Source organism: Microchirus variegatus, assembly GCF_963457635.1.
Source record: "Microchirus variegatus genome assembly, chromosome: 6".
NCBI classification, from domain to species: Eukaryota; Metazoa; Chordata; class Actinopteri; order Pleuronectiformes; family Soleidae; genus Microchirus; species Microchirus variegatus.
Genome location: NC_139807.1, coordinates 8,924,858 through 8,952,331, shown reverse-complemented (window position 1 = coordinate 8,952,331; position 27,474 = coordinate 8,924,858). Strand labels below are relative to the sequence as shown.

Sequence of the window (27,474 nt, the reverse complement as noted above, 5' to 3'; positions counted from 1 at the left end):
TCTTTTTTTTTTTTTTTTTTTTCCTCAAACGATTTTTTTCTGGAAACATCCTAAAATGTACTGGACTCGTTTACTGGACTAGCACATTGACAATAAGACTATTGTTTGGGATATAATAGAGGCTCCGTAATGAAAAAGGCCAAGTTCAAATCTGCACACACTCATTTTTAATGTTTCTGCATGATGATATATAGTAAAGTATTACATGTATAGACAAAATGTTGTAAAAATCTGCTTTCAAACCAGGAAAAAGTGTCAAATTTAAGTACTTTTGTTCATGTAAAGTTGCATTTCAATGTGTTTTCAATACTGTATGGTCTTACAGTTATCATAATGTCCATTTTCTGCTGTTTTAACCTCTACATGAGGCTCACAGGAGGAGGTGGAGCCAATCACAGCTGACCTACGGTCAATTTAAAGAGTGTCCAATTAACCTAATCCCCCAATCTGCATGTTTTTGGATTATGGGAGGAAGATGGAGTACCCAAAGAGAACTCACACACACACACACATTGGGAGAACTTGCAAACTCCACACATTGGTCGAACCCATTTCCAAATTTCCAATGCTCGCCGTTTCTCCACGGTGTGACCCAGTTACTATAATGAACACCCGAAATTGTAAATAACATATGGAACTCTGAGTTCAAAATTTGTTTTTATCTTTTAAAAAGCATTCTTTGTCCGTCGATGGTGAGCTATGACCAGTTAGGGATCCTGACATCCTCCCACTTCAGCCTTGATTTATAGTCGTCCGTGCCTTCAGCTGTGAAACTGTCCAATGTCTGTCTCCCGAGACACGGTTTGAACCTTTGACAGTTTTGTTTTGTCGTCATCTGTCGGTCCATTCTTTTCTAATAAGTAAATACAGTTTCCTTTTACTGGAGCGGGGAATGAGCCAAATATGCACAATTCTCTATCACGCTCACCATCAGTGACGCGGAGGTTTTTCTACGTTTAAGTTAAACTTCCTGCTGCATCTTTAAACAACACAGTGACACCGACAGTGAGCTGCAACTCACTGTAAAGCCCTAACTAGCCGAGGCATATCTGCAGATTCAGACAATAATCCGCCCCGTCACAGTGTCACATTGTCTTTTGATCCATTGTTTTTATAAATATATCCATTCAGCCACTTTAAAAAGTCTTTCTTACACAACGTCTCACGTGAACCTGAATGACTTCCTTCACCGAGCGCGGCGGAAGACAAAAATAGTTTCCCCGCCTGGGGAATAATGGGATTATCTAAACATCTCTCACTGAGGTCTGCATAATTAGACATTAATTACTGTCATCCAAAACTTGGAATAAGAGAGGACAGTTGTTATTTTTTTACCCAAGTCTGTGCAGAGTATAGGAATTCCCATAAAAACAAGAAAAGTGTGTTTCATGTCCTGCACATTCAGTGATTTTTAAACCACAGAGAGGCTTTTTGAAGAAGAAGAAAATAATAAACAGTAAATATATTCAGCTCCGACCACAGTATTATGGGAATATGTTTCTCCCTTCAAACCTATCAGCCTGTCCTCTCACCTTTTTTTGCAGCAGTGTTCTTTTTGTGTTGGTTTTTTAATGAACGAAGCTCAGAGCAATGTTTTTTACGGTCCACGAGAGCAGCTGTCTGTTTACCGTCAATACGGCTGTGAATCATAATAACAACGCGCATAAACAACGCAAATAAATAAGGATATGTTTAGTCGCCGAGTCGGGGTTAATATCAAACGCTGTAGACTCTCTCCATTGTGTTGTTTAATGTGAAATATGGCTTCACTTCCAAATGCATTTGACATTTTAATGGATAATGTTGACTTGAGCGTTACGGAGACCATAACGGAACAACAAGAAGAAGAATAAGAAGGAAAAAAGCATCTTGACATCAGCGTGGGGCTGCTGCCCTTTTTACCGCGGCAACAATCTACTTAACTACGGAATTGAACAACCTTCTTTTCTGCGTCGTTCATCAGAAAGAGTGAATCAGATTCAAGTCGTGACACACGGTACAGTGCCCCGTTTCCCCCGATGCTAGGTTAATCCAGCGGTAATGGTTCAGATAAGGGCAACATGATGTTCGACACCTGTGCGGTAATTACTCACAGACAAAAAAAACCCAATAACTTACACGTGTAAATACAGTCCAGCAAAAACATCTGCTTATTTGCTTTTAAAACGTCGTTTAAGGGTTTATTTTCAAATTATTATGATCATGATTTTTAATTAATGCACCAGTTATGTCCTTGATTGCTTAATTGACTACGTGTTTGGCCTACATAGGGTTAGAAATGAGGGGAAACAGATGATTAAAATAACAAGAAGCCTGATGTGATCCCCCAGTAAAGTAGTTTATTTTTCCTCGTAAAAACCCAAACGACTTTGCCTTTTTGTGCGTCTAAAAAGATGAATTGATTGTGAAAATAGCTGCCATTACTTTATTTTTCCCGTTGATCGGCTGCACGTTTCGATAAAAGAGTGTGATTTAAGATGACAAACGCACTGAAAGCGGATAAACAGACGTCTTAAAGATCTACCGCCGTCGATTCATTAACTGATTAGTCCGAAAACGATTGTCTGAATCGTGGGGGTTCTTCCCCGCTTGAATCGTTTGAACCCCGTTTCATCGCGGACGTTTCGTTTTCCGAGGCGAGACGAACAATTCGCGGCGAGATAAATCCTCAGATATCTTAATGATGAGATTTTTTTTTGATTTTTTTTTGGGTGCCTGTAAAACTTGAGTGCAGCAGGAGAAACCTCTCTCCGCCGTGTGCTCGGTGCCTCCGTGGCTCATCTTTAATCCCTCTCGATGAACCTTGCGGCTCAGTGCCAACTTGACCTCCACATCATAAGCCTATTCATGTCAATCTGACATGTAGTGCTGATGGGAACAGATCCACTTTGCCCCTGACAGGAACAAGGGATTTTTTTTTGTGTGTGTGTGTGTGTGTGTGTGTCATAATGAACACTCCAGTTCTTCCAGTTGCTCGCTCGAGCCAGTCAGGCCCATTTTGAATAATGAGAATGAGACTAAGTATGTTTAATAGACAAAGAATGCAATCAATGGCCTGTCAATCACCGTTACTGATTGCATCAGCTGAGGAAGAGTGTGACCATTCGACGCACTGTCAGGAGCTGGACTCAGGTTTTTGAATGCAGCCTTCTGAGTATTATTATTATTATTACTCCATTAAAATGCTTTTGTTTTCCTTCTGTTTCGCTCCTCTGTGTCGTAGTGTTACTTACAGTGTTATTCTGTGTCCCCCGCTCGCTCGCTCGCCGCCGCTGAATATTAATGCCGTCTATGCTAATGGCCTTACACCGGCTGAGGTCGAACAAGCTCCTCCTCTGAATGTTAAACTGCCGCCTCATTTGCATACGCTTAAGTGTCAAATTCCCCCACAAATCATCTGCCTTTTCGTACGCAGCTGCACCCCTCCTCCTCCTCCTCCACCTCCTCCTCCTCCTCCTCGCCGAGACACAGCACGGAAACAATGTGGTCGCCAGCGTACGCACGGGCATCAAATCCACATCAAAGTCTGTTTAGATTGCCAGGTCACAGCGGGTTCACGTCGTGTAAAATGAAGGTAATGGGATAGCAGTCAGCGCGGTTCAGACACACACACACACACACACTCACACACACAGCCAGGCTAGGTAATAAGTATGAACGGAGCCAGGTAATAAGGTTGATATAGAAACAGAGCCGGAGTCATGACAGGAGCAGGACTGTTTAAGCTGCGGCACAGTTATCGGTTCAAAGGTGAGCGCCGATCGCAGACAAACACACGGGTCTGTCTTTGTGTGTCTTTAGTGTTTAACGCCTCCTCATTTCCATATGTGTGTGTGTGTGTGTGTGTGTGTGTGTGTGTGTGTGTGTGAGTCCATGACGGGTGAGAAGTTTGTTACCAAAAGCATACACACAAAAAAAAAACAAGAAGAAGAAGCTTCAAAGGAGACGAGTCTCATCTAAAAATAAAGTGTATTCCTCTTGTGATCAAATGCAAACAACAACACGAGGTCACACGGAGATTATAATGATATCTGAAGGCAGAAATTACACAAAAAGTCAATTAGTCGTTATGATTCAAAGCAGAAAAAGTATTTTCTGAGGTCGACACCAGTATCACCAGCTTCAGCTTCCTCAACTCCACTCCGACCACATAGCCTCTGGTATATACAGTAGAGGACCACCAGAGGAAGCTCACGTGCCACTGGTGGGTACACGTACCACAGTTTGAGAACCATGGGAGTAAGAAGACTGACGCATAACAACTTGGCAACCAATTTCAAGACAGTTCACAGCCTCAAATCCACATAATGTTCTGTCATTAGTGCCCTTTAATTTTGATTGATTAGAAAAAGTTTTATATAAAAGTGATGAACACTGTTTACTATAACTAAAAATGTTGTCTAAATGTCTTAGGTTTTCATGTAAATGTGACCTCCCTGAATAGGTCAATGGTAATTAGTCATTTTGAATATTATTAACCAATTATACCCAATTATTAGAGCGTATTCAGAATTTGTTTTTGGTGAATTTACCCAATTTAGTGAATTTAATTTGAATTTGCTCACCATATTAGATTGAAAACAATGGGAATTGTTAAATTTATAGGTTGTATCTGAACATTTCCAGCCTTTTAATTACATCTAAATGTAATTAAAATGCTAATTTACTATAATTTCTAATTTTGAAATTAGTTGGTCACGAAAAACAAGATTTATAGACGTAAAAATGACCTTTTGAGAAACAGTGACAATGAAAAACTGACCTTTGGGTACAATTAATTGATTATTTGTTACAAGAAAAAAAGAAGCTATCTGCATATTAATAATTAATGAAAAGAATCCTCTTTTGCAGGACTGATATCAGCGGAGAGCTCAAACAATTAGCTGAATAATCACTTCGAAGACCTTCAGATATGTATTCAGTTTGATCGTCAATTCATTGATTATTCCTCACTTTTCTCCGTCCATGGTAAACAAACCGAATGTCACTGGCTTTTATGAACATGTCAAGATATTCACCTTGAGCCTGTCTCTGACATTTAATAGACAAAAAAAAAAAAAACGAGAAAACATTGATTCATTGAGAAAATAACTGGCAGATTAACTGTGGAAAAATAATGAATTGCTGCGGCAAAGGATTACGTGAATGATTTAACAGTCAATCAACAGAAATTAAATCAGTAACTATTAAGAATAGCTTATTTCTCTTTTAGAAGGACTTGATGTGTTTTTCCTTTTCATATAATTGGAAAATTGGACGATTGGTCGGACAACACGAGACATTTAAGAAAGAAAGAGCTGTCATGAAAGAAAATTAAGTATTTTTGAAAGACTTTAGAGATTAAATGAGACATTAAATGCTAATTTGTTTGTCAATACAAGACTCAAACTTTGACACAAAGTACAGTTTTCTAAGACTTTCTAGGTTAAATGATTTAATCTGTAATCTATGCCTATGTAAATATTCCAGCCGCTCCACCAAATCATCATCAACTATATTCCAAAATTCTAAATAAAGTAACTGAAACTATTTTATTTCTTTTTTTTCGAGTTATAAATAGTTGTATATGGTAGTTGTAGGTCAAATAACTTATTAAGATGACCATAAAACAATAACAATGAAACGTAACTTTCCGCAACGCCACATGAACATCTGAAGATGTGTTTCTCTTAATAAAGTACTTTAATAAAGATTAAACTGGTTCAAGAAACACAAAAATGCAGATGCAGAAAACTGTCCCCACAAAAAGTTCCAGGATCCAAGAACAGCGTGCGCAAGATTTTAAATCTAAAGAGTAAAAAAAAAAAAACACACCCGAGTCTAATTCTAACAGCGTTTTATCTCAGTCCCGCAGGATTACCTGCATCAATCCTGTGCTGTAGATGTCACACACACACACACACAGATAAAAGTTTCCTCTGGAGGTATCTTTGTCTCCTCCAAAGTGTCAAGTCCTCGAGTTCTGCGTCTGCCAGCGTGAACTGCACCACCAGCCAAGCACATTTCATAAAGCACACTCACCCTGCAAAGACACGCCCACTGTAGGAATAAGCCAAATATTCTTACATTGATTTAAAGATAAATCTGCTAGAATTCTTAAAAGTAGCCTGTAAATCTAGTTACTTTCAGACTGTGATGAGCCTTAAAACATCTGGCCAAAATGTAAGTTTTAAAACAATCAACAACAATAGGGTTGGCTGGTATACCAGGTTTTAAAATGGCAAGATCTTTTAAGCTACAATACAAAAAACAACGTGTAGTTGTTCTCACTCTTAAAATAAGTAAAATAACTAAATAAATAGCTTGTTTGTCATGCTTGTTACTGGCAGTTAAAGCTGTAGTAGCTTATTAAGTTTTTAAAGTTGCCAAATTACCAAGATTATTTCTCTTTTTAGGCAAAAAACAACAACAATTTCCCATAAATTTGAATTTCTGGTAGAAGACTTCAACACTTTCCTAAAACGCAGTGTCAAAGTGAAACTTGGTCAGTTCCTCTCATAAAAACTAATTATATAAACAAAAATGACTCAACAAGAACAAGGAGAGCCACAGAGACTCTTTGTGTTCCTATGACCGAAGAGCAGGATGTCGAGAACGTGCCGAGCTATTCTTATCCTCAACAATGGCAGAGGTTTTTTTACACGATATTGGGGATCTTATTGACTCAGGTAATAATAATAATTCAAACGGGACTGCTGTTTTTGTTTCACTGAGTCACCAGGAAGCGTTGGCCATCTTTCAACTGCTAAAACCCAACCCAAACTAAAGCTGCAGTATGTAAGATTTCTAAGTAGAAATGTAATATAACTAGTGCCGGGCACTAGGTTAACGTATGTAAACGCATGACACGTTTCCATGACGACTGACCGGAAAACGACGTGTGTGACGACATGTTTATGTGCAGCGGCACTGAAGTCCAGGCACCGTTTACCAGTTAGCTGCATTAGCTCTTTTAGCGCCGTTAGCGCACCTACAGTCTGCAGTGGTCTGTTTATTATCTGTTTTTAAAGTTTAGCGTTACTTTTGAGACTCATTTTCGTCATGGAAACTTGTCATGCGTTAACGTTGATGCCATTAACCGCCGCTAAAAGTGCTAAAAGAGCCGACCCTTGTTGTGCCATTATCTACAGTAGCCCTGAATGGACAAACCAAACAACTGAAGGGAAACTACACTCAAATAAAGGAAATTACTTCAGTTGGGGACATTCAAACTTAAGTTAGCATGTTATATGCAGACAGTTTGAATGAACTTCATTAATTTAGGTGTTAAATAATCATGATACTGGTTTACCTTCATCTTTAACTATTAGGGTTGGGTCAAAATATCCATTTTGTTGATATATCGAGGTCCTTTCCTTGTGCAATACCATAATCGATACGCCAGGGCCAAAATATTAATATTTTAATTGACAATTAAAGGTGATCTAAAAAATAAATAAAACATTACTTCACGTCTCCTCACAGTGGTGCTGCTCAAATGAATGAGGGGAAGTTACCCGACTAAAGAAGAGGGAGTTTACAGCGGGATAATGATGGACGGAGAAAGCTACGTTAAGAGATGCTTCATCATCCACGTTTAATACATAAACTTTTTGCACTTTGTTCTCTACAGTATGTTGCGAGTATATAGAGAAATTGTGGACTTTTAACTTTTCAGGTTAACGTTAACGCTATATATCGCTATATCGTGATGTCATTGGTATCGTGGACCATGAATTGCGTATCACATTGCGAGGCAGCCTGTGATTCCCACCCCTAATTGAGATTAATAGTCCCTACTTTTTCAAGTATAATATTAGTTTATATATATATCGTAGTTTTTAAACAGCGAGTTAATTGAGTCTGAGGCCAGACTGCATGTCACTAATGAAGGGTTTTTTAAGGGTTCTTGGTAACACTAATGGTTCCAGTAATGGCTCCAGAGAACTCTTTAAAACCCCTCTCCTGAATAAAGGGTTTTAAAAAGGGTTCCTGGTAGAACCCTCCAAAAGGGAACCTGGAGCCAAAAAGGGTTCTCCTATGAGGACAAGCCAAATAACCTTATATGGTTCTACTAAGCACTTTTATTTCTAAGAGTGTAATGCCTCCATGTAGCAGCTGCTATGCTAACAACTACACCAAAAAAGGAGATATGGATCTGTTCAGGGAGCACTGGCAGCAAAACCTTGATGAAATATTTAAGAAAGAATCCAGCAGAACAGTTCAGACCTCTGTGTGAGAGAGAAACATCCTTAACTTCCTGTTTTGTAACATCATCGCCATCATCATCCTCAGCCTCCTGACCCCGCGCCGTCTCGTTTCCAGACTCTTAAAGGCGTCTCGTATGAGCTGAACTCAAGTGACTCTGTGACCGCAGACGCAGCACACTGACCCTTCAGAGACGCCTCATCATCATCATCATCATTAAGGGACAACAGACACCTGTCTCTGCACAATCACCCTGTCTTTGTCTCACTTAAGGCAGAAATAAGTCATTGTATGTTTCTTTCTTTCTTTTTCTCACATCGTACAAATTGATGGCCACCGTTCTTGCACTCACTCGGATAATTACGACATAATTTCACTAAAAGTCTGGGCCCCAGAGTTGTGTGTGGCGCTTGGTGGTGGATGCAAACAAATTGCTTAAACGCGAGCCATTCCCCCCCCCCCCCCCTTTCTCTCTCTTACTTCTTCTTCTTCCTCATTATATTCACCACCTGCATTTTAATCAAACAATAAGCGAACATGCTACACAATCATGCTGCGGAGGAGAGAAAGGGGAACAAAAAAAACACACAACAAAAAAACTAATTATATTATTATTTCCCTTCTTATTTTTACACGATTTAGTCTGAGGAGATGAAGGTGAAGTGATGTTCTTTTGTGTGTGTGTGTTTGTGCTGTATATAACACAAATGTCTGTGTGTGTGTGTGTGATTGCACTCGGTGTGTGGGTATGTGTGGAGCGGGGAGTTGAGGTCCGCTGGGGCTTGGACCACTGCGTTATGAATAATGCATGAGGACTGGGGCCGTTGCATCTCAGCAACATTGCTCTGCTCTGCTTTAAGTTGCGAGTTCCTCTCGGGGAGAAAAGAAGTCAGCATCGCTCTCTGAGAGCCGAGCTGCTGCTGCTGCAGTTGGAGTCTCCTCCCAAAAGCAAGACAAAAAAAAAAAAAAAAACACACATTTTCCCCTCATTAAATCTATTTAATATACGTACTTTCTCCTCCATTTTTAATGTCTCAGTGGGAATCAAAAGCCTCAAACAGCAACTGCTAATTTAAAATGTGAGATAACTGTAAGAGCAAGAGAGAGAGGATGGTTACTGTATCAGAAATTACAGATTAACCGCTTCCATATTTTCTTTGAATGTGAATAATTTTGTTCCATTTTAGTCCCGATTATTCGATAACAACATATATCGTGATGCAGTTTTCTTCTGCATCAATATAATAAAAGTATTAATCTCACACTTAGCTCTTTTTGTTCATTTTTAACGTTCACTCTTTAATAATCTGACATTTTATCGCCATAATAATCAAAATCTGAACTTTTTTCCATGATAAAATAGTCTGAAAATATCACCCAGGCCTGATTCTAGTGTTAATAATGTTCAAATCAACCAATTACCCAACAATGTCAGATTAATTAATAAAGAAAATAATCCCTTTATGTGTCAATCTTCCTGGATTTGGACATAACATATATAACACACAGTAGAGAATGAACTTTTTTCTTTTTAATCTGCAAATGTACACACGTGTGTGTGTGTGTGTGTGATCACAGCACAGATGCTGAGGACATATGTTCACTGTGGAGATCTCAGTGGGGATCAGCCAGGGTTCAGTCACACACACCGAACATGGCGACAAAACTGACGTTTGAAGTTTAGTCTTTATTTTTCTTCTTTTTTTTTTAAATCAGCATTGATTTAAGTTCATCCAGAAAAGAAGAAAGTGATGGATTTGTCTGAACACTTTAAACTGAAACTCTTCGCCACAGAATGTAAACCCTCTGCATTCTTGTTGGTCCTGTTTGGCTTGAACTGTTGCATTTGCTGATAAACATGCACAGTATGCAAATAGTATAATATTATGCATAAGGACTTAAAAAATAATGATTTTAGGTGTTCCTGTAGCTTTTTTAAGAATCTAAATCAAGTTATAAGACATAAAAGTGATCATATGTATGAGCCACATGACAAATTGCAGACATTTTGTGAATTAAAATGACTAAATTGGTCATTTCCAGCCTCTCCAGGTGACTCGCTCAGACTCGAGGTCGTGGATTAGGAAGTTAATTGGCCACGTGAACGCATCACTTCGACAAACATCATGCCTCAAACTTAATTGATGTTAAAAGAGTCGCCGGTTAATCAGATTACTTCAGACAGTGTTGGTTTCTTGCCTCGCGCCGGTGCGTGTTTACTTTCAGCTCTGGAATGTTTGGCACTTTTGGCACCGCATCCATAGCTCCTGATTGACGCACCCTCACCTCTGTCTCCAATCCTTCCCTTTAATGTCCCGACTCTTCCATCCCGTCCCTCCCTTCCCCGCCACCGAACCCGCTCAGCCCCGCGATACCGGGCTTCCACACCCGGCACTGCGACCCCCTAAACGGGACCGTGCGGCGTTCTCCTGTCCTCACCTCTGTGCGCGTCTGCAGCCGCTTGTTCATCTCGTAGATCCGGTACTCGGGCTGGACCATGTAGGGCGAGTGTCTCCTGTAGAAGGGTCCGAAAGGAGACGAGTAGAACGGGTCGTGGGTCGGGTTGGACATGGTGGCTCCTGGCGAGGCGCACGGCGCGATATCAACATCCAGCGGGCACAAGAGTAGCGGCAGTGGCGGCGGCGGCAGCAGCGCACATGGGAGCGCGATGCTCTCCCTGTTAGAGCCCCAGTGGGAAGCAGCAGCGGCAGCAGCAGCAGCGCTGTCGAGGCTGAGCTGCACTCTGTAAGTTGGCCTGCCTAGTTCTCTGCTATAGCGTGGTGGTGCCGGAGGAGGAGGAGGAGGAGGAGGGAGGGGAGGAGGAAGCGAGGGGAGGGAAGGTGGGAGGAAGGAGGAGGAGGGTGGTGGTGGTGGTGGTGGTGGGGGTTTCGAATTGAAGGGGGAGGAGGGAGGTGGTTTCCTGTTCCCTTAAGACCTACACTCAGTTTTGCATTCTTGCAAAGTTCAAGTCAGATCTGTGTGTGTGTGTGTGTGTGTGTGTGTGTGTGTGTGTGTGTGTGTGTGTGTGTGTGTGTGTGTGTGTTTATGTGATTCACAGTTCAGTTTTTAATGCACGTTTCCATTTTACACTGACACTGATAACCTTAAAGAATGACTCGTTTAAGATTTAACATCCACTGGTTAATGTTGTGTTTTGTTTATGATTAAAGACGATACATGAACAGTTACCTATAGATGTGTACATTTAGCTTCTATTAGGAGGGATAATAAAGTTTTTTTTAAGGTTATTTTCACACCTAATAGTCGGCTAGAATCGGTACAATTGGGGACTTCCCCTCCTCGCCTGAGGTGGCGCTGCATCAAGAATTACTGAAGGAGAAGATGACTCAAGAAAACTCGCTCATCTATTGGTTAATGCGAGGCAAAACATGGACACATACGCTTGCAACGATGGGCTCAACCATTATCTCCCGGCTATCGTTATACATGCATATGTTTTGGTTGTGTTTACCCATAATGCCCTTTATTGTAGTCATTGGACATTAACGAAACCGGACTTTCCGAGAAAACGGACTAGGGTTCGATTAAGGAGCTGGTGTGAATGTACACGAGTGTGTTACCCGAGCGCTTTCTGTGAACCAAAAAAAATATAAAAATAGTTGCAGTGGGATACATGTAGAAAAAACAGATTTCAGCCAACCAACAATTGGCTCACCTTATAAAATGTACACCTGTTTAAGTCAATGGTGTCTTAAAAACAATGTTTTCCCTTTTATTTTGCTGTTTGCCGCTTCCACTCACTCTTTGCACCAAAGTCCATGTAAAAAAAAAAATCTACGATTTCACATGACAGCACACAGGAGCTGTTCATCCACTCCTTCAGTGAGTCCAAATGTGTTATTTTGTGACTTCATTGTTTGACTCAAACGAAGCAAACAAGGCAGCAGAAGTCACTCGTGTAGCAGCCAGAAAATGATGTCTAACTGTGAGTTAAAGTGGCAAAAATATTGTTAACTTAATGTACAGTTTTATTAAGACCGCCATTTGTTTCAGTTTGTCCTTTGTCCTTCTGTCTGTTTCCCAGTGAGGTAAATGGTGAACACTCCTTTTATTATCAAGGTGCTTCTGCGGTTTTGTTGACCGCTCAAAGCACTTCCCATCACAGTTTTTGCCATTCACCCATTCACTCACAGATTCACAGAGCGCGTCTATATACAGAGCGCTCTCCATCACTCATCCATCACACCCATTCACGCGCTGCAGAGACACAGCAGCAGCTTAGTCACCAGTGTCCTGCTCAGGGACCGAAGACGACGGCGGCGGCGGCGGCGGCGGCACCACTCTACCTCGACGACACAGCCGTGCACACGTGACAGCTCGTCAGCGCTGATAGCGCTTGCGCACAAACCGCACTTTCAAAAAGCGAGAACTATCCCTTTAACGGTGTGGAAACCTGTGCGCCGCTAACACCGACTAAGCCCCTCTTGTGTCCAGTGTTCACAGGCATTAAATAATTCACACAGATCAGACAAAATGCCAACACCATCTGCTGTGTTCTCCCCGCGTCTGACTGCGTTTCGTGTTTTGCATTAACAATTAAAAAGAGGTGAGAGTCTGTTGCAGCTGAGGGTCAAGTATCTTCGGTGCTCACGTTAAATCTGGCATGTTTAAATCTGACTGACCTTGGATAAAAATAAATATCTTTTCACTTTTCAGTGTTTCTCCTCCGTCTGTTCAGGGTTCACTTCATGTGAGGTTCATCGTCATGATCCTGTATTGATTATGTTGCTGCTGATCAATGGAGCTGATGCCAGATTCCTCGTACCTGCTTAGTTATGCATCAAGTGGCATAAATTGGGATTGACTCAACATGGGGGTCATATTTTCAGCTTTATAGCTGCTGCAGTTTCAGCCCCATGGACTGTAGACTATATTTAAAAAGATTATGTAGTTACTCAGAGACCCTGGTCTGACTAAGACTGGCAATCGGACAACTTGCAGAGTCTGAGTAAATCACGCTGTATATCTCTATAAGCTAGTGCGTATTGAATCAGTTTCCTGTCGGCATTAAGTCAGAGGAAAAAAAACCTGCAAACAACGAGATAGATCGTGTTCTAAAGTCTCTTCAAGCAGGTCTTCTTCTCCGCCATCGCGTTGTTTGTTCTTTTCCAGAAACAGTACCCCAGTTTTTACGTCATCTCCTTCTTCTTCTGGGTCAAAGACCAGGGAGGAAACGTCAAGTCCGACTCTAGTCCAACTATGTGCAGGAGTAATCGGACTATGAATTACATACATACAACAATATAAAGGTATGTTAGTCTGACTAAGCCTAGCTCGCCTTTAGTCAGACTAATGTGTTTACATGACATTAAGCAAATCAAATTATTGTCTTAGTCTGACTAAGATTAGACTTTTAACATGCATGTAAACAAACTTTCTGGAGTAGTTCTAGGAAATGAGGCCAAAGTAGAAGTGCCTGAAACTATTTTCTGAAATTACCACCAGGGGGCATTTCCATAGCTACATTTGTATACATAAATGATCGCAACCATCAGTAAACATTTTTCTACTGGGAGATTATGGTCTCAATCTCTATAGTTTTAGGTATTCCTCTATACAGCACGATGCACATTTCTTAAATTATTTAAAATATATAAGCATGGAAACTTCCACTCTCAAATTATCAAGATGGCGCTGCCCAAATTACTCAACCCAAGGCTTCTAAATGGCATTTTACAAACCAATGGTGTGTTGTCACTCAGTCAGTGCACAATCGAACAGTATGACTGTGAACTTTTACAAACCAAAAACTCATGGTGTTCCTTTTAATTCAATAACTACATGCGAATCAGGCCGTTGAACAAAATCAAAGCCACCGTGAATAGAATTTTAGAATGTTTTTATGCAGCAACACACGGGAACAATATGCAACATCAAATATGAATAATAAGCCTCAGCTTTTGCATTTCAGTGTGTTTTGTTTGTAAATTGCTGTCATTATCTTATCCGATCTGTAGAGAACCTTTGCTGTTTAGTCCCTCAAGTTCCCATTGAATGTTTTGCCACCAGGATTTATGTGATAGAATAATGCTTCATTAGTGTTAGTTTGTAGTTAATTGTTGAAGCTCAACTTTACTGGGATTGTACAACATAAACACCAGGGGTCGTAAAGCAAGTAAATTTGCCCAAGGGACATTATTGTTCTAAACCATTGAATAAAGGGTCCAAAACAGCACATCTTCAACCTTTTTTCTTCTCATCTATTCTAACTATTATATTATACTTTATAGACTATATTTGCCATAGAATATTACTAATGTCTTAAAACTTCTAATTGCCTTAGTTTTCAGAATAAAGGCTCTGAATGCTGAATGACTTGTATGATTTTGTGAAGAAAAGCTAACAATTAAAAACTAAAACTAATATTTGAATCAATCTACCCGGCCAGATATTAATGCTGACAGGCCAGATTTGGCCCATGTTCCGCCATTACTTACCAGTTCATCTTTTTTCAGAATAAAGGCTCTGAAGTCTGCTCTGACTGCTTTTTTGTGAAGAAAAACAAACAAATTCATCTTCCAGGCCGGATATTAATGCTGGTGGGCTAGTTTTGGTCCACGGACCGCCAGTTGCTGACCACTGATATAAAGGAAAAACAAAAGAAAAATGACATGAAACTCCAAAGCCAAAGTCAGTGAGTCACAAAGACACAATATTACTAATAAAAGCATCATTCTGAATATTCGCTCTAATTTCTACAGATAGATCCTCTTGGATCTGGAACACTGATCGAATGTTTTGGCGCTCTAAGACGTGCGTCTGCGTGCTTTGTCTAGCAGGTAATCCACCTTTGTTCATCACCCACTGTTTAGTGGTACTTTCCTGACTGAAAAGGTACTTATTGGTCCCAGTGAATGGAGCGTTTTAAGTGTTTTGAACAGCTTAGGAATACACGCTGGCTTTAAGTCTGTGAGATCATAGTCAAGGTTGCTGCGGGCTAAAATAACAGTGTCATCTACAAATGCTCGAAGTCTGTCAATAGACGATCGAGTACTTTTTTCACACCATATGTTGAGCACTTGCTGGTATTTACTGATAATTACAGATTCTATGCATTTTCTATAACTTTGTTGACCTCCGTAGAACAAAGCTCAACTTGATGTTGTGTTGACGTGATCAAATCCTGCAAAGATTTTCCTGTATAGCCACTTAATATTAAACGGATTTTAATTGACAAGTTATGGTTTTATGGTTAAATGCATGTACGTGTGGTGATAACACAGTGTGCACAGCAGATATTATGTCACTAATGTTCCACACAACACATGTCATGTTTGTGTCACTTACATGTCGAATTTTTAAACAGGATACAGCACCGGGAAATCTTTTTTTTTAATCCCTACCGCCCCCCTTTTTTTTTTTTGCATAATATCAGTAAAGATTGCCTCCATGTTCTGCTGCGTGACAGATTAGGCCTGCGCTGCAAAAGTAGCCACCAGAATCTAAAAATAAATAGACACTCAGACCGACCATATCCGTGCGACCGAAATCTCACATTAACTGCCCACACTGGGAATTAATGAACAGCATTTATGAAGAGTCTGACTTTTAATCCAAAATGGCTGAATGGGGGGTGGGGGTGAAGAGGCAGTCTGAATCGAGTGAGATAAAAGTTGTAATCCAAATGCCTCAGGCATCTGGTCGGGTAATTAAAAAAAAAAAAAAGTTTGAAAAATCTATTAATAAACCTTTAATTAAAAACTACATTTTTAATATCTCAAGACCTTTTCAATTGACATTTCTAACAGGATTTGGTGTTTGCCTAAAGCGCTTACCACTCGAGTGTGGCTGCAATACAATACACAGAAGAGAACAGCTCATTTAACAGATTTCTATATTAGCGTGGTTGTGTTGCACAGACGACTGTAAACAGGGGCTACACATGTGAGGCTGTGCTGCTCACTCTCTTTTCTCTCTTCTCCTTTTTTTTTAAAAGATTTCTTACGATCATCTACAATGAAGCTGTGGCGTTTGCTGGTCTTTGAAACAGGGGGAAGCTCATTTCAGGCCCACTTACTTTAACATAAATTTTGCAGAAGGAACAACTAGAACAAGGATGATTATATTAAACTATAATAGTGTTTTTATTTACGAACGAAAATGGTCTTTATCGGCCAGCAAACAACACACAACGAGCAGCCGTTTGTCCACAGACTTCCACAGCAATATCCACACAGGACTGAGGCGGAAAAGGCTCTACTGTCAAAAACTGGCTCCACCTTTCAGACAGTTCCTCCATTCATCACCACTGCTCCAGTGACTCTCAGAGAAGCTGAGCTTTTGTGGAAGTGACATTTTTTCCACATTTGTTGTAAAAAAAAACCTACTCCGTGCCGTTGTCCCATAGAAACTGGAGTGGTTTTAGTACGTAGGCTGCTACAGGAATACGGAAATCACGCTTGAAGACGTCTTAGAGCGATCACCACTGCAATGAAGGCACTTTAAAAACATTTAAAAAAGGACATATTGATCTCTTAACACATTCTATATTTTACTGACTCTCAGAGAAGCAGAGTTTCCGTGGAAGTGATGTTTTGGCCGAGCTCAGCGCAGTGAAAAAAAATAAATATTCTGTGTCGTTGTCCTATAGAGACTGGAGTGGTTTCAACACATAGGCTGCTACGGGAATACGGAAATCACGCGTGACGATGTCGATGAGCAATAACCACTGCAATGAAGACACTAATAAAGTGGGCGACCGTACGGGAAACACGTTCTTCTCCTCTGGTCGAGAGGTTCTTGAGAAGGTTACTGAGGCTTTTTAGGTCTGGTATCACTCTGTATTTCAGTCGCTTAGCAGTTACTTTGCTGGTGCTATAGCTGCGTTATTGGGTTGTTGACAGTTTAGCAAACATAAACACAGTTAGCTGCCCATGAAAACTGCCCATAAAGCCAATTTGATGCATCTGCTTCAGCCCTAATGTTACATCATGGTCATTTCATGTCTTAGTATAATACAATGTGTACATGTAGCACCTTTAAAGAACTCCCTGAATACAACAAAGATGCTCTACACATGTTTTTACTACAGTCACAACACTGTCTCCACTGTCATAATTCAGCGTGTTACTGCATCAATACAAAAAAAACCTATGGCAGCTAACACATTACCTCAAACAAATTTAGTTGTCATTGATGAGGAAAAAAATGGGAAAAAAATTGTGACACAGATTAAAACAAAAAAACTGTCACCGCAGACATGTTTGAGACTAGTGATCAAATGATTTGAGGTCAACTCTGTTTAATTCTTCACATTTGATCATTTTGAAGCTGATCATGTTCTGAATTTGGCTGCAGCAAAATGAAATGAAAACCCTGTCTATAACCAGTCCAGGTAAAACAGCACAGCTCACATATTAAAGCTCAGATAATCACCGAACTGATGAGGATAATAAAGAAATAAAAAATCATGCTTTTAAATGTGTCTTCTGTTCTGACCTTCAACGCCAATTTTTTTTTGTCCTTTTTTGTCCATTAAGTGAGAAGAATTAACAGTGAGGTGAACTCCTACACGGCTAACAATCACAGCTGCATCTTAGTGCAGGAAAGTTCACGACTTGGTGTCACATACTTTTCTCTTCCCATGTTCATGCCGGTGTGTTTTTGTTGTTGTTGTTTTTCTTTCCTCTCAGGGACAACAAAGTTGAATTGAATTTAATGGATTTGGAGTGAATGGGAAACCAAATGAACCTTGAGGGTTGGGTTTGGAGTGTTCAGTCCCGCGTTCTTGCAGGACGCTTCAAGCCTGAACCGTTTTTTGTTTGTTGAACGCATCAAGGATGAAGAAGGAGAGGTGCTTTTAGTCGTGGAAACAGCGAGGTGAGGGAGACAAAACACTTGTGGATGAGAATGGAAATGGGTCAGGACACATATAGACACTCTCAGCTTCTGCTGGGTTCCCTCTTGGTGTTACTATGGCAACGTACCCTATCTCCCCCTTTACGTAGCTACCTGCCTTGCCTGCCTGCCTTTAGCGCACAAACTACACACCCTATCAGATCAGCCGTGCTACAGGTTTCGCACCTGAACGCACCGACGCCGCTCCTGTTCGGGAAGATCCCGCAACACGTCTTATCCTGTTTCACAGCCCGAGCGTGGAAACATAACGTTGTTTCTGTGTTCGATGCTGATGCTGCTGCCGGTGTTAGCAATCACACTCATTCGCTTTTTCTTCTTTATTTTTATTTTTAAACCCCTTTTCTTTTGATCATTTGATAATAATATTATTAATAATAAAACAGGAGTGAAACAAGGAGAAGATAAAAATAGAGCAGAAAAATAACAATGACTGTATTCTGCTGAGTAAAACTAAGCATGTGTAGCCCGACGCCTTTTTTATTTTTAATCAATATGCCTGAAAACAGCTTGGTCTGGAGTGTATTGACGGTTAAAAGTTGCTAAACTGCTCTGTGAACACTGGAAAGTGTGTCTCCTATTTTGGGAACACAACTGTTTTCCAAATATGGATGAAATATACCCCGGATGCCGGAGCAGCAACTTCTATGGTAGAATCTCATTAGCATCGTAATAGCTTCCAGGCTCATTTGCATTTTGCCGTGAGTGATTTTTTCTTCCTTTTTTTTTTTTTTTTTTTTACCCCCACTCTCTCCGTCTCTCTCTTTCCTCTCTGCTGCTGTATGGAATAATAATAATAATAGTATTAAAAGAAGTAAAACTTTGAAGTGGCATATTTTTATTTCATTATTGAAGTTAAACAAAATTGTAATTGAAAAGCACTTTTCAATTATGCCAATTTCCTCACGCTGGTGATAAATGAGTCTCACAGTCGTGTCAAGCAATTATGAGAAGACACACACACACACACACACACAGGGGGGAAAAAAAACCTGAAACGTAATATTTGCGCACAGACACGACAAATGAATGTAAACAGATTAATACGGAAAGTGGAGGCATTTAGTTCTACTTCAGAAATAGCCTGTGTGCAAATACAAGAGAGTTTGAATTTAATATTTGCACTCGTATAAACTGAAACGACACAATGTGAAGCCTCGGTGAAACATACGTGTACGGCCACGCATGCACGAACAAAACAAAACAAAAAAAAGGGACACAAATGGCAGAGCAAACTGACGTCGCTGGTGGAAATCACATTGTTACAAGTTTGGGAAAAAAACGTCCAATTACATATTTAAAGTGATTAAACCTGGCTTTTGTGGAACATGTAACTGTTTTTAACGAGGCGCTAACACGCTCAGGTTTGTGACACGGCCGCGCAGACAACGGTTTGCAGCTTGTTAGACGTCCACACTTTCTGCTCTTGTGCTTTTTTTTTTGCAGCAAAGCAGCCACGGCGAGCAAGGAGTTAATATTTTCAACCAGTTCTGCCTCTGACACACACACATGCACACAGAAGTGCACACACACACACACACACACACAGAAGTGCATACACACACAGAAGAGCACACACACACAGAAGTGCACACACACACACACACACAGAGAAGCACATACACACAAACATAGACGCACACACACAGAAGCGCGCACACACACATAGAGGCACACACACACACATAGAAGCACATACACACACATAGGAGCGCGTACACACACATGCACACAGAAGTGCACGCACACACACACACACACATGCACACACACAAGCATAGAAGCACACATACACACAGAAGCACACACACGCACACAGAAGCACACACACACATAGAAGCACATACACACACACGCAAGTGCACACACACACACAAACATAGAAGCACACACACACACACACACTCATGCACGCTCATATACCCACAACCCATCACCCCGATCACACTCAGAGTTGTGCACACACACACACACTCGTACACATGCACACCACACACACACACACACACACACACACACAAAACCATAATTCCCAACACCCTCCTCCCTCTCTCCCTCCTCACCCCACCACCTCCTCCTTCCTCCCTGGGCTCACCCTCCCCCCTCCTCCTCCTCCTCCTCCATTCTCCATCTCTGCTCCCCCTCCTCCTCTTCTTCCTCCTCCTCCTCCTCATACACCCCCCCCCCCCCCAGGTCAGTTAATAAGCGAGCCTGAGCCTGTGCCTCAGCTTGGCTGTCTGGAGGACATGCAGAGCAGCGTCTCCTGGGAATTGGCTCATGCAGAATGCTGCTCCGCCGAGAGAATGGAATTTTACCCTCGCTAAGGCTCCCAGCCGCACAGCACAGCGGGGAACCTGACATACAACACACACACACAGACATGAACACAGAACACCAGCACGTGCTGCAACACAAACAGAAGTGGTCCCAAGAGTGTGTTTCCTGAGATGTCTCCCCCCCCCCCCCATCCCTTTAAGGAAAGTGACCACTACCTATAAGGGGAAAAAAAAAAACCACTTATTTCCTCCTGAATCATCAAGAAGCCATCATTAACGTAATGGTGACACAGTCTTTGGGGACACGAGGTGATGACACGAGATCCTCCATTTCACGCCAGCGAATGTAAACACGGCGGTGATAGGAACGCGGGGACATCATGTGCTGCTCGCAGTGCCACTAATGAGTTGCCCACTAGTTTTGGGAACAGTGGCTTTTTCCACACTTGTGTTTTAACTTCAAGCACTGAGAGAATCTTCCTCCTCCTCACCACCCTCCTCCTCCTCCTTCCATTCCTCCTCAAACCCACAGCTCCATCTATCGGCGTTCCCGTTGCATGCTGCAGGAGACGGAGGGTAACAGAACTGAGCCTCTGCTTAGGATTCATGCGGGTGCAGTGGGGAACTGCTTCATGTTATACGTGCGTTCAAGAGAGCGTCTGTAAACATGTTTTTGCTGAGTGGGTGTACACATGTTTGCAGCTTTGCAAGAGGAAGCGGACAAGAATGGCACACACAAAAAACAAATAGAGATGAATGTTTTCTGTTGGTGACCTTTCACCCCTTAATTTGGTTTTGTGTATTAAATGTTTTTTGTGTGTGCCATTCAAAAAAAACAAAAAAAAAACAGTCTGTGACCAATTTGGGTTTTGGAGAGCGTGATTTTTCGAGAGTTTCTGATGACTCATAGATGCCGAGTATTACTCATGCCTCCAACCGGGCTGTAGAGTCTGATTAGGGAAAGAGGAAAACTCACAGTGCTCAGCGTGAACGTGAACATGAACACAACATGGGCAAAGAAAGTGGTTTTTCCCAACTCTTAGCACATATAAGAGTGCATCTGATTTATCTACAGGTTTTTAAGTTGTATCTAAGTTGACTGGGTGCATGTACAACAGAAGTGTTTTAAGCTTGTGTGCAGAGTTTCTCCTCTTCATACACCATGGTTCTCAAAGTGTGGTACGTGTCCCACCAGTGGTACGCAAGCTTCCACTGGTGGTACTACGGAGGAAAATCAGAAATACTGTTCACGCCGTATATACCAAGTTATGTGATCAGAGAGCGTAGAAAATGAAATTTAAATAAATATATCTATAAAGCAAGTTGTGTCTGTCTGTAACAGGCATTTCTCGCTGACCGTTAGTCAGATCGCCATAAGATTTTGGATATGGCTTGAGCTTGGCCCGATGGTGTGCATCCTTGATTTTCAAGTTTTTTGGAGTAATTTGAATTTTCGCTGATTTATCACGCTACACCGGGCGGCGCCTATGACGGCTAATTTTCGGCTAACTTGGCAAACCTGTTTCCAAAGGTAAGCTTGCGAGGCTACCATTAGCTTTAGCATAGGGCTAACATAATACAAACACTGTGCAACCCCATTAGGCACAACGCAAATGTTTTTAATGTTCGATTAGCATTAGCGTAGCTAGCTGTTTTGTGACTGTCAGCAGCTGAAAAACCTTCTTCAGCTCCCACTAAAGGGATACATACTTCCTAGAGTCACTTTATCTCTTGCTAATCTGATCTAATCTCACTATACCAGTGTGTGAAGTATATGTGAGAAAGAGGAGGAGGATGAGAGAGCAAACAATCCAAATCTGCCTTCTGTAATCTCTGTAATTCTTTACTCCACTGAATATTGTGATTGTCTTCACCTGTTCTCAGCCACTATTTACTAGTTAAAATACAGCCTGAAAACTCTCCCTTTCTCTCCAGCGTCTAAAAACATGGCTGACTGGATGAGTCACCGGTGCCGTCGTTAGCTTAAACTCTTCTCCTCAAACCCGCCTGTAATGATATAAAAACCTTATCAGCGCACGTTAGGGATGGTTTTACTGTTCACTCGTGAGTAAACGCACCTGCTTCTACACTGTAATGCCGTTGTTATAGAGACTGAGCTGTGTCCCGGAAAATGTGTCTGTCCTCGATGCAGAAAAGATTCTTTTTTTTGCCTCGTGATTTAAAATTCCTAAAGATGAGGAAATGAAGTCGGGAAGAAGAGCAGAAGGGAAAGAGCAGACTCCTGCTGTGAGGCTGCAGGTGAAACTGTTAGAGAGAGTGAGACAGAGACTGTGTTTGTGCACAGTATACAGTCATTAAACTGGTGAAAATGTCCCTTCTTTACATGGTTGTTATGTCAGTTTAACACTTGTTTAAAGCATTCAAAATCAGTGTTGTAATGTAAGTACAAAATTCACGTATCGGTACTTTACGTTGTTATTTATCTATATATATAGCAACTTGTTCTTTTCCTCTAACCTCTAATCTTTATTACTCGTTGCTACGGAATAAAATCAGAAGAATAGTTGGTATTATGGTCTGTATTTATATAGAGCTTTTCTAGTCTTGATGAACTGCTTTACACCACAGTTTTCACACATTCAGCCATTCACACATCTGTCAAACCCATTCACACGCTTCAACATGGGGTTAAGTTTCTTGCTCAAGGACAGACTAGCTAGGAATTGAACCCGCAGCCTTCCGGTTGAAAGACAACTCGCCCTACCACTGAGCCACCATGGCGCAATCCTAACTCAGCACTTTTTGAATACATTCGCTTCTAACCTACGTTGACTGTGATTCTTTTTTTGATTCTTTTTTGTGACATTGTTGCATTTAAGTTACTGTTGTAAGTTACTGTTGTATGTCTTTTTCCTTCTGTTTGGCACTTTGTTGCATTTGTGTATCTTTTAACTCTTGTACATCTCCACTTTTACCTCCCAATTGTTGCACAATAATTTCCCTCGGGATAAATAAAGCATCTTGAATCTTGAATCTTGAATCTTGAATCTTGAAAACTTAAGTACATGTAACAGAAAATGACTTTTGATACTTAAGTACAGTAAATATATATTTTAAGACTTTTACTAAAGTAATATTAACAAAAAAGTGACTTCAACTTCTACCAAAGCCATTTTACAGTAACATACTTGTACTTTTACTCAAGTATCCCCTTGTAAGTACTTTAAACCAGACTGATCAAAATTGGCAAAGTGGTTAGTGATGCAACCAGCGGGCCAGGGTGGGTTCAAGCGGATTTAAAAGGAAATACAACAAGTTTGGATGGTTCAGTTCACTCATTCACACACAGAGAGAGACCTCACCTATGTTTTATTTCTTCCTAAAGGGGTATCCGTAGCTTTTGTTAAGATGCACCACCAGTGCCAAAATCTCTCTGTAAGGGGACCACTGCTCTGAACGCCCTCTCCTCTCTTCATGCTGGCCAGAGCTGTGTTGTCTATTCCAGCAATCAGCGCCTTAAGCCAGCGCACATTTAGCTCAGGTGGTTGTGTGTTGGAAGTGTGTATACGAGTAGGATTTTTCCACCTCACGCAATTAAATAAAAACGTAGTTTGGAATCATATCGATTTATTTAACCTCTTCCTACACCTGTGGCCAGGATGTGGAAAGCAGCGATACCAGCACTCAGAGTGAGACCTCCTGATGATTGTAGTTCTATTATAGGATGAATAAAGCCTTAATACATAAATGAAGGATTGCTATGTTTTACGCAGATGACACATTTGTGCATTACCGTAATTACGCAATGGTTTGTGCTATCGGAAAATTTCAATCATCGTCTTTGTCACCAGAGAGGAGAGCTAGAAAAAAACCTGTTCAGTTTCCATTTTTTTGGACATTGAGACAAAAACAACGCAAAATCTGGTGTTTGTGTACAACTACAGTGTTTTTCTTAATTCTAAATCGTTAATGCACCATTTTAACATGCAGTAACTTGTAAATAACTGCCAGATATTGAAGGTTATTCTGGAAAAATGGGCAAAAGCACTTACTAACCCACAGGACATTTTCCTGCCCTTTTATTGTTAAAATAAGCCCAGACTGACATTTTGAGGCTTAGGTGTTAAAGGGTTAAATGTGTGGGTTGTCGTCGGTGGGGTTCGGGGTGTCAATCCTTAGAAAAGTAGGGAATATATTTTCGGTGTTCGCTGAGCTAGTGCTGTAAGAAAAGAAAAGAAAAATGCTGAACCAACATTAACAGAGCCTTTTCAAAACAGGAAACAGCACAAATGTGAGTTTTCAGATTAACGAGCATCACACAAAACTGTCAAACACAGAAAAAGTGGCAAAGCTGCTACTTTTAGCTCTTTCTGTTTATAAAAACTAGTTAATATCATGATGTGCTGATTGTTTTTTTTTCAAACCGCTACAAAGCACATGTCAGATTAATATGGTATAGATGGAGAATGAGCTCAATTCTAGCGATTGAGATGTTTTCTCTCTCTCTTCCTGTCGAGATTTAGCAGAGTGAAGCAAAGTGAAAGGATTTAATCCCATTTTCCGCAGCAGCATGTGCACCGCGTCTGAAGCAAGAGAGACAGAGACAGAGAGATTCCACCAACTCCATGTGTAGATTACCTTCACTGTTCCAGTGGGATTAGCAGATTGTAAACCAGTGTCGCTGCAGGATCGGCTTTGTTCACAGACAAGACCCCATCCTGTTTCCCCGGGGTTACACAAGAAAAACGTGAGAAGGAAAGAGCGAGAGAGTTCGGCTCGTGAGGCGTCTTTGAATAACAAGCAATTATAATCTGTGTTCAGTGCAGTTTAGACCCTAATGATACACATGGCAATTCTGTTATTTTTCCCCCTGCCCCTTCTTGCCTCAACAAGAAAATATAATCCACCTAAATTGCATTCATGGAGGTGGTGATATGAGGTGTAATGCGAAGACTCACACCCTAATTGTAAATGAGATTTTTTTCTTCTTCTTCTTCTTCTTCAACTTAATGTCATTCTCCATCCACAAATAGACCATGACAGTGGTGGAAAAATTGTGGAAATGGTGGCGTAAAAAAAAAAAGAAGGTAGAGACAGTAATAAGCGCACACACACACAAACGTCAACCACCACCTTCAATAAGGGCCACTCTATGAAAAGCCAAAGACGCCATTTACTCCATGAAAACAGACATTTTACATATGAAATATTCCTGCACTTTTTTTTAAACTGTAAATATTTCCCATCTGCAACATTTGTCAGGTATAGCATACAGAGGTTATCGTTATAATTATTTTTTCTTCTCTCTCTCTCTCTTGTGAGGCACCTTCAGTAGATTTTTTTTTTCTTTTTTTTTTTGAAAAAGCCCAGCCTGTCTCAGCTCTGGCTGTTTGTAGTGCAGCAAGCCGAGGCAGCAACGTTCTCTTTGGGGTTTAGCCTTTCAAAAGTCCTCGTCAGATTTGTAGCACAGACGTTACTTCTGCTGCTTTCCGCCCCCACATCTCTGCTCCCCCACCGCTGCTGCCACCACCACCACCTCGCAACCACATCTCCCCATCCTTCTCACCACCATCACCTCCTCCTCCCTCCCCTTTCACCCTCCTTCCCCCCCCCCCCTCTCTCTCCTCCCTCAGCTCACTCTGCTGCAGATGTTTTTGGATGTGTTTTCTTAGAAAGGAAGCGGCCGCACTCTGCCAAGTGCCGATTAAATGCCCCTCGGTCTTCTGCGGTGCCGGCCAATGGCTGGCGAGTGAGACGTCAGCAGGAACGGTGGCCAAACATTCCGCAGACTGAGCGAGGTCAAGCAGAGGTCGGCCCCGAAGGCTGCCGATTTGCACTAACTAAGGATCCTAAATTACACGACATGCAAGCGCTGGTGAGCGCAAGTCATTAGCTAACATGATACTAGCATTAGTACTGATCTGATGCTACTGACCAAAAACCTGATCTATAAATGCTTCACTTAACAGGCTGTGAAAAAGAAAAGCCATCACCGTCATGTGACAAGGATAACGTAGTTGAGCGTTACCAGAGTCAGGTTGTCCTAACAAAATGTTCCGATGAAGGAGAAGGGCGACCGTCCGTACGCTCACCGACCGAGGTTAGGTCAACAGGAGTCAAATTCAAGTTTGCCCATAAAAGGAAGAACCAAACAAAAGTTAGACTTTTTTTATGTTAAATTTGATTTCTCATTTGTTAGTTCATTAAATCTATAAGCTCCGTTCAAACTTGAGGGCGAAATTTTAGTTGAAAATACATGTATACAGCCTAAAAGTGCACCAGACCACCTGAGGTAATTACCACATGGTCCAGAAGAGGGTGCTATGAGAAAATTAAGACAGGGATGTTGTGTTGTTTTGAAAACCAGGACATCTGAGAAGTGGAGTGTGTGGAAATATTTCCGGTTCTACCGAACCTCAACAAGCCTGCAGGCGCACCTGTTAGCTTAGCTGCTAGCTCCACCTGAGTGAAGCAGCAGAGGAGGAATCACAGTGAACTTTTCCACTTTTGGAAAAAAGTGACAGCCCTGTTCTGAATTTGTTGAGATCGTGTGTATCTTTTAAATCTTGTTTTTGCATTAGGACTAGCTTCACGAGTAAAGTGAGGAATCAGTGAACTTTAGGTTAAGGGAATTATCCCTGGTTCTCTGGAACAAGGTAGTGAGACAGTGAAATGAATGTTGAAAGAGAATGAAGGTCGGAATATGGACCTATAGAATTATCCTAAAGGGGGTTGGGCTAAGTCTCCGGTCAGCGACAATAACGGTGTTTTGAAGTTACATACTGGAGCTTTGTGTGCATAATTTATCTAAGCACATTTAAAACTGAAACACGATACATTTAAAATCAGTCCTTCAAACACTATTGACCAGTTTGGCCCTAGGTTTAAGGCCAGTTTTTGGTTCATTTCCCCTCAACACAATCAGCACAAATGTCTTATTAACAGCTAAGTGGTTTAAAAAGACTGACTTTGCTGTTTGTAGACATTCAAAGCTGTGTTATTGTATCCGAGAACAGATAAGTATAGTATTGAGCCGAGATTATGGCTAACAGGAAGAGCAACGCTGTGTGATTTTTGTTGCTGCTCTGCTGAGTTCGGACACACGGGTCCAGCCAGTGTTTGCAGGTTTTGCACCACATCGTGACAAATATTTACTGATAGGATTTCAGGTTCA

At 41.2% G+C, this 27,474-nt stretch overlaps 1 protein-coding gene across 2 annotated transcripts in view; it reads right to left on the bottom strand.

Moving 5' to 3' along the window:
* ldb2a (LIM domain binding 2a) overlaps positions 1–10,787 on the bottom strand; it is a gene marked incomplete at its 3' end in the record, with an annotated part of 107,717 nt that extends 96,930 nt beyond the window's left edge. For both annotated transcript variants that reach the window (XM_083890689.1, XM_083890690.1), the window contains exon 1: positions 10,627–10,787. In XM_083890689.1, the coding sequence (XP_083746815.1) occupies positions 10,627–10,758 (132 nt within the window). In that variant the 5' untranslated portion in view covers positions 10,759–10,787. The remainder of the gene's footprint in view (positions 1–10,626) is intronic.
* Between the last annotated feature and the right edge of the window lie 16,687 nt (positions 10,788–27,474).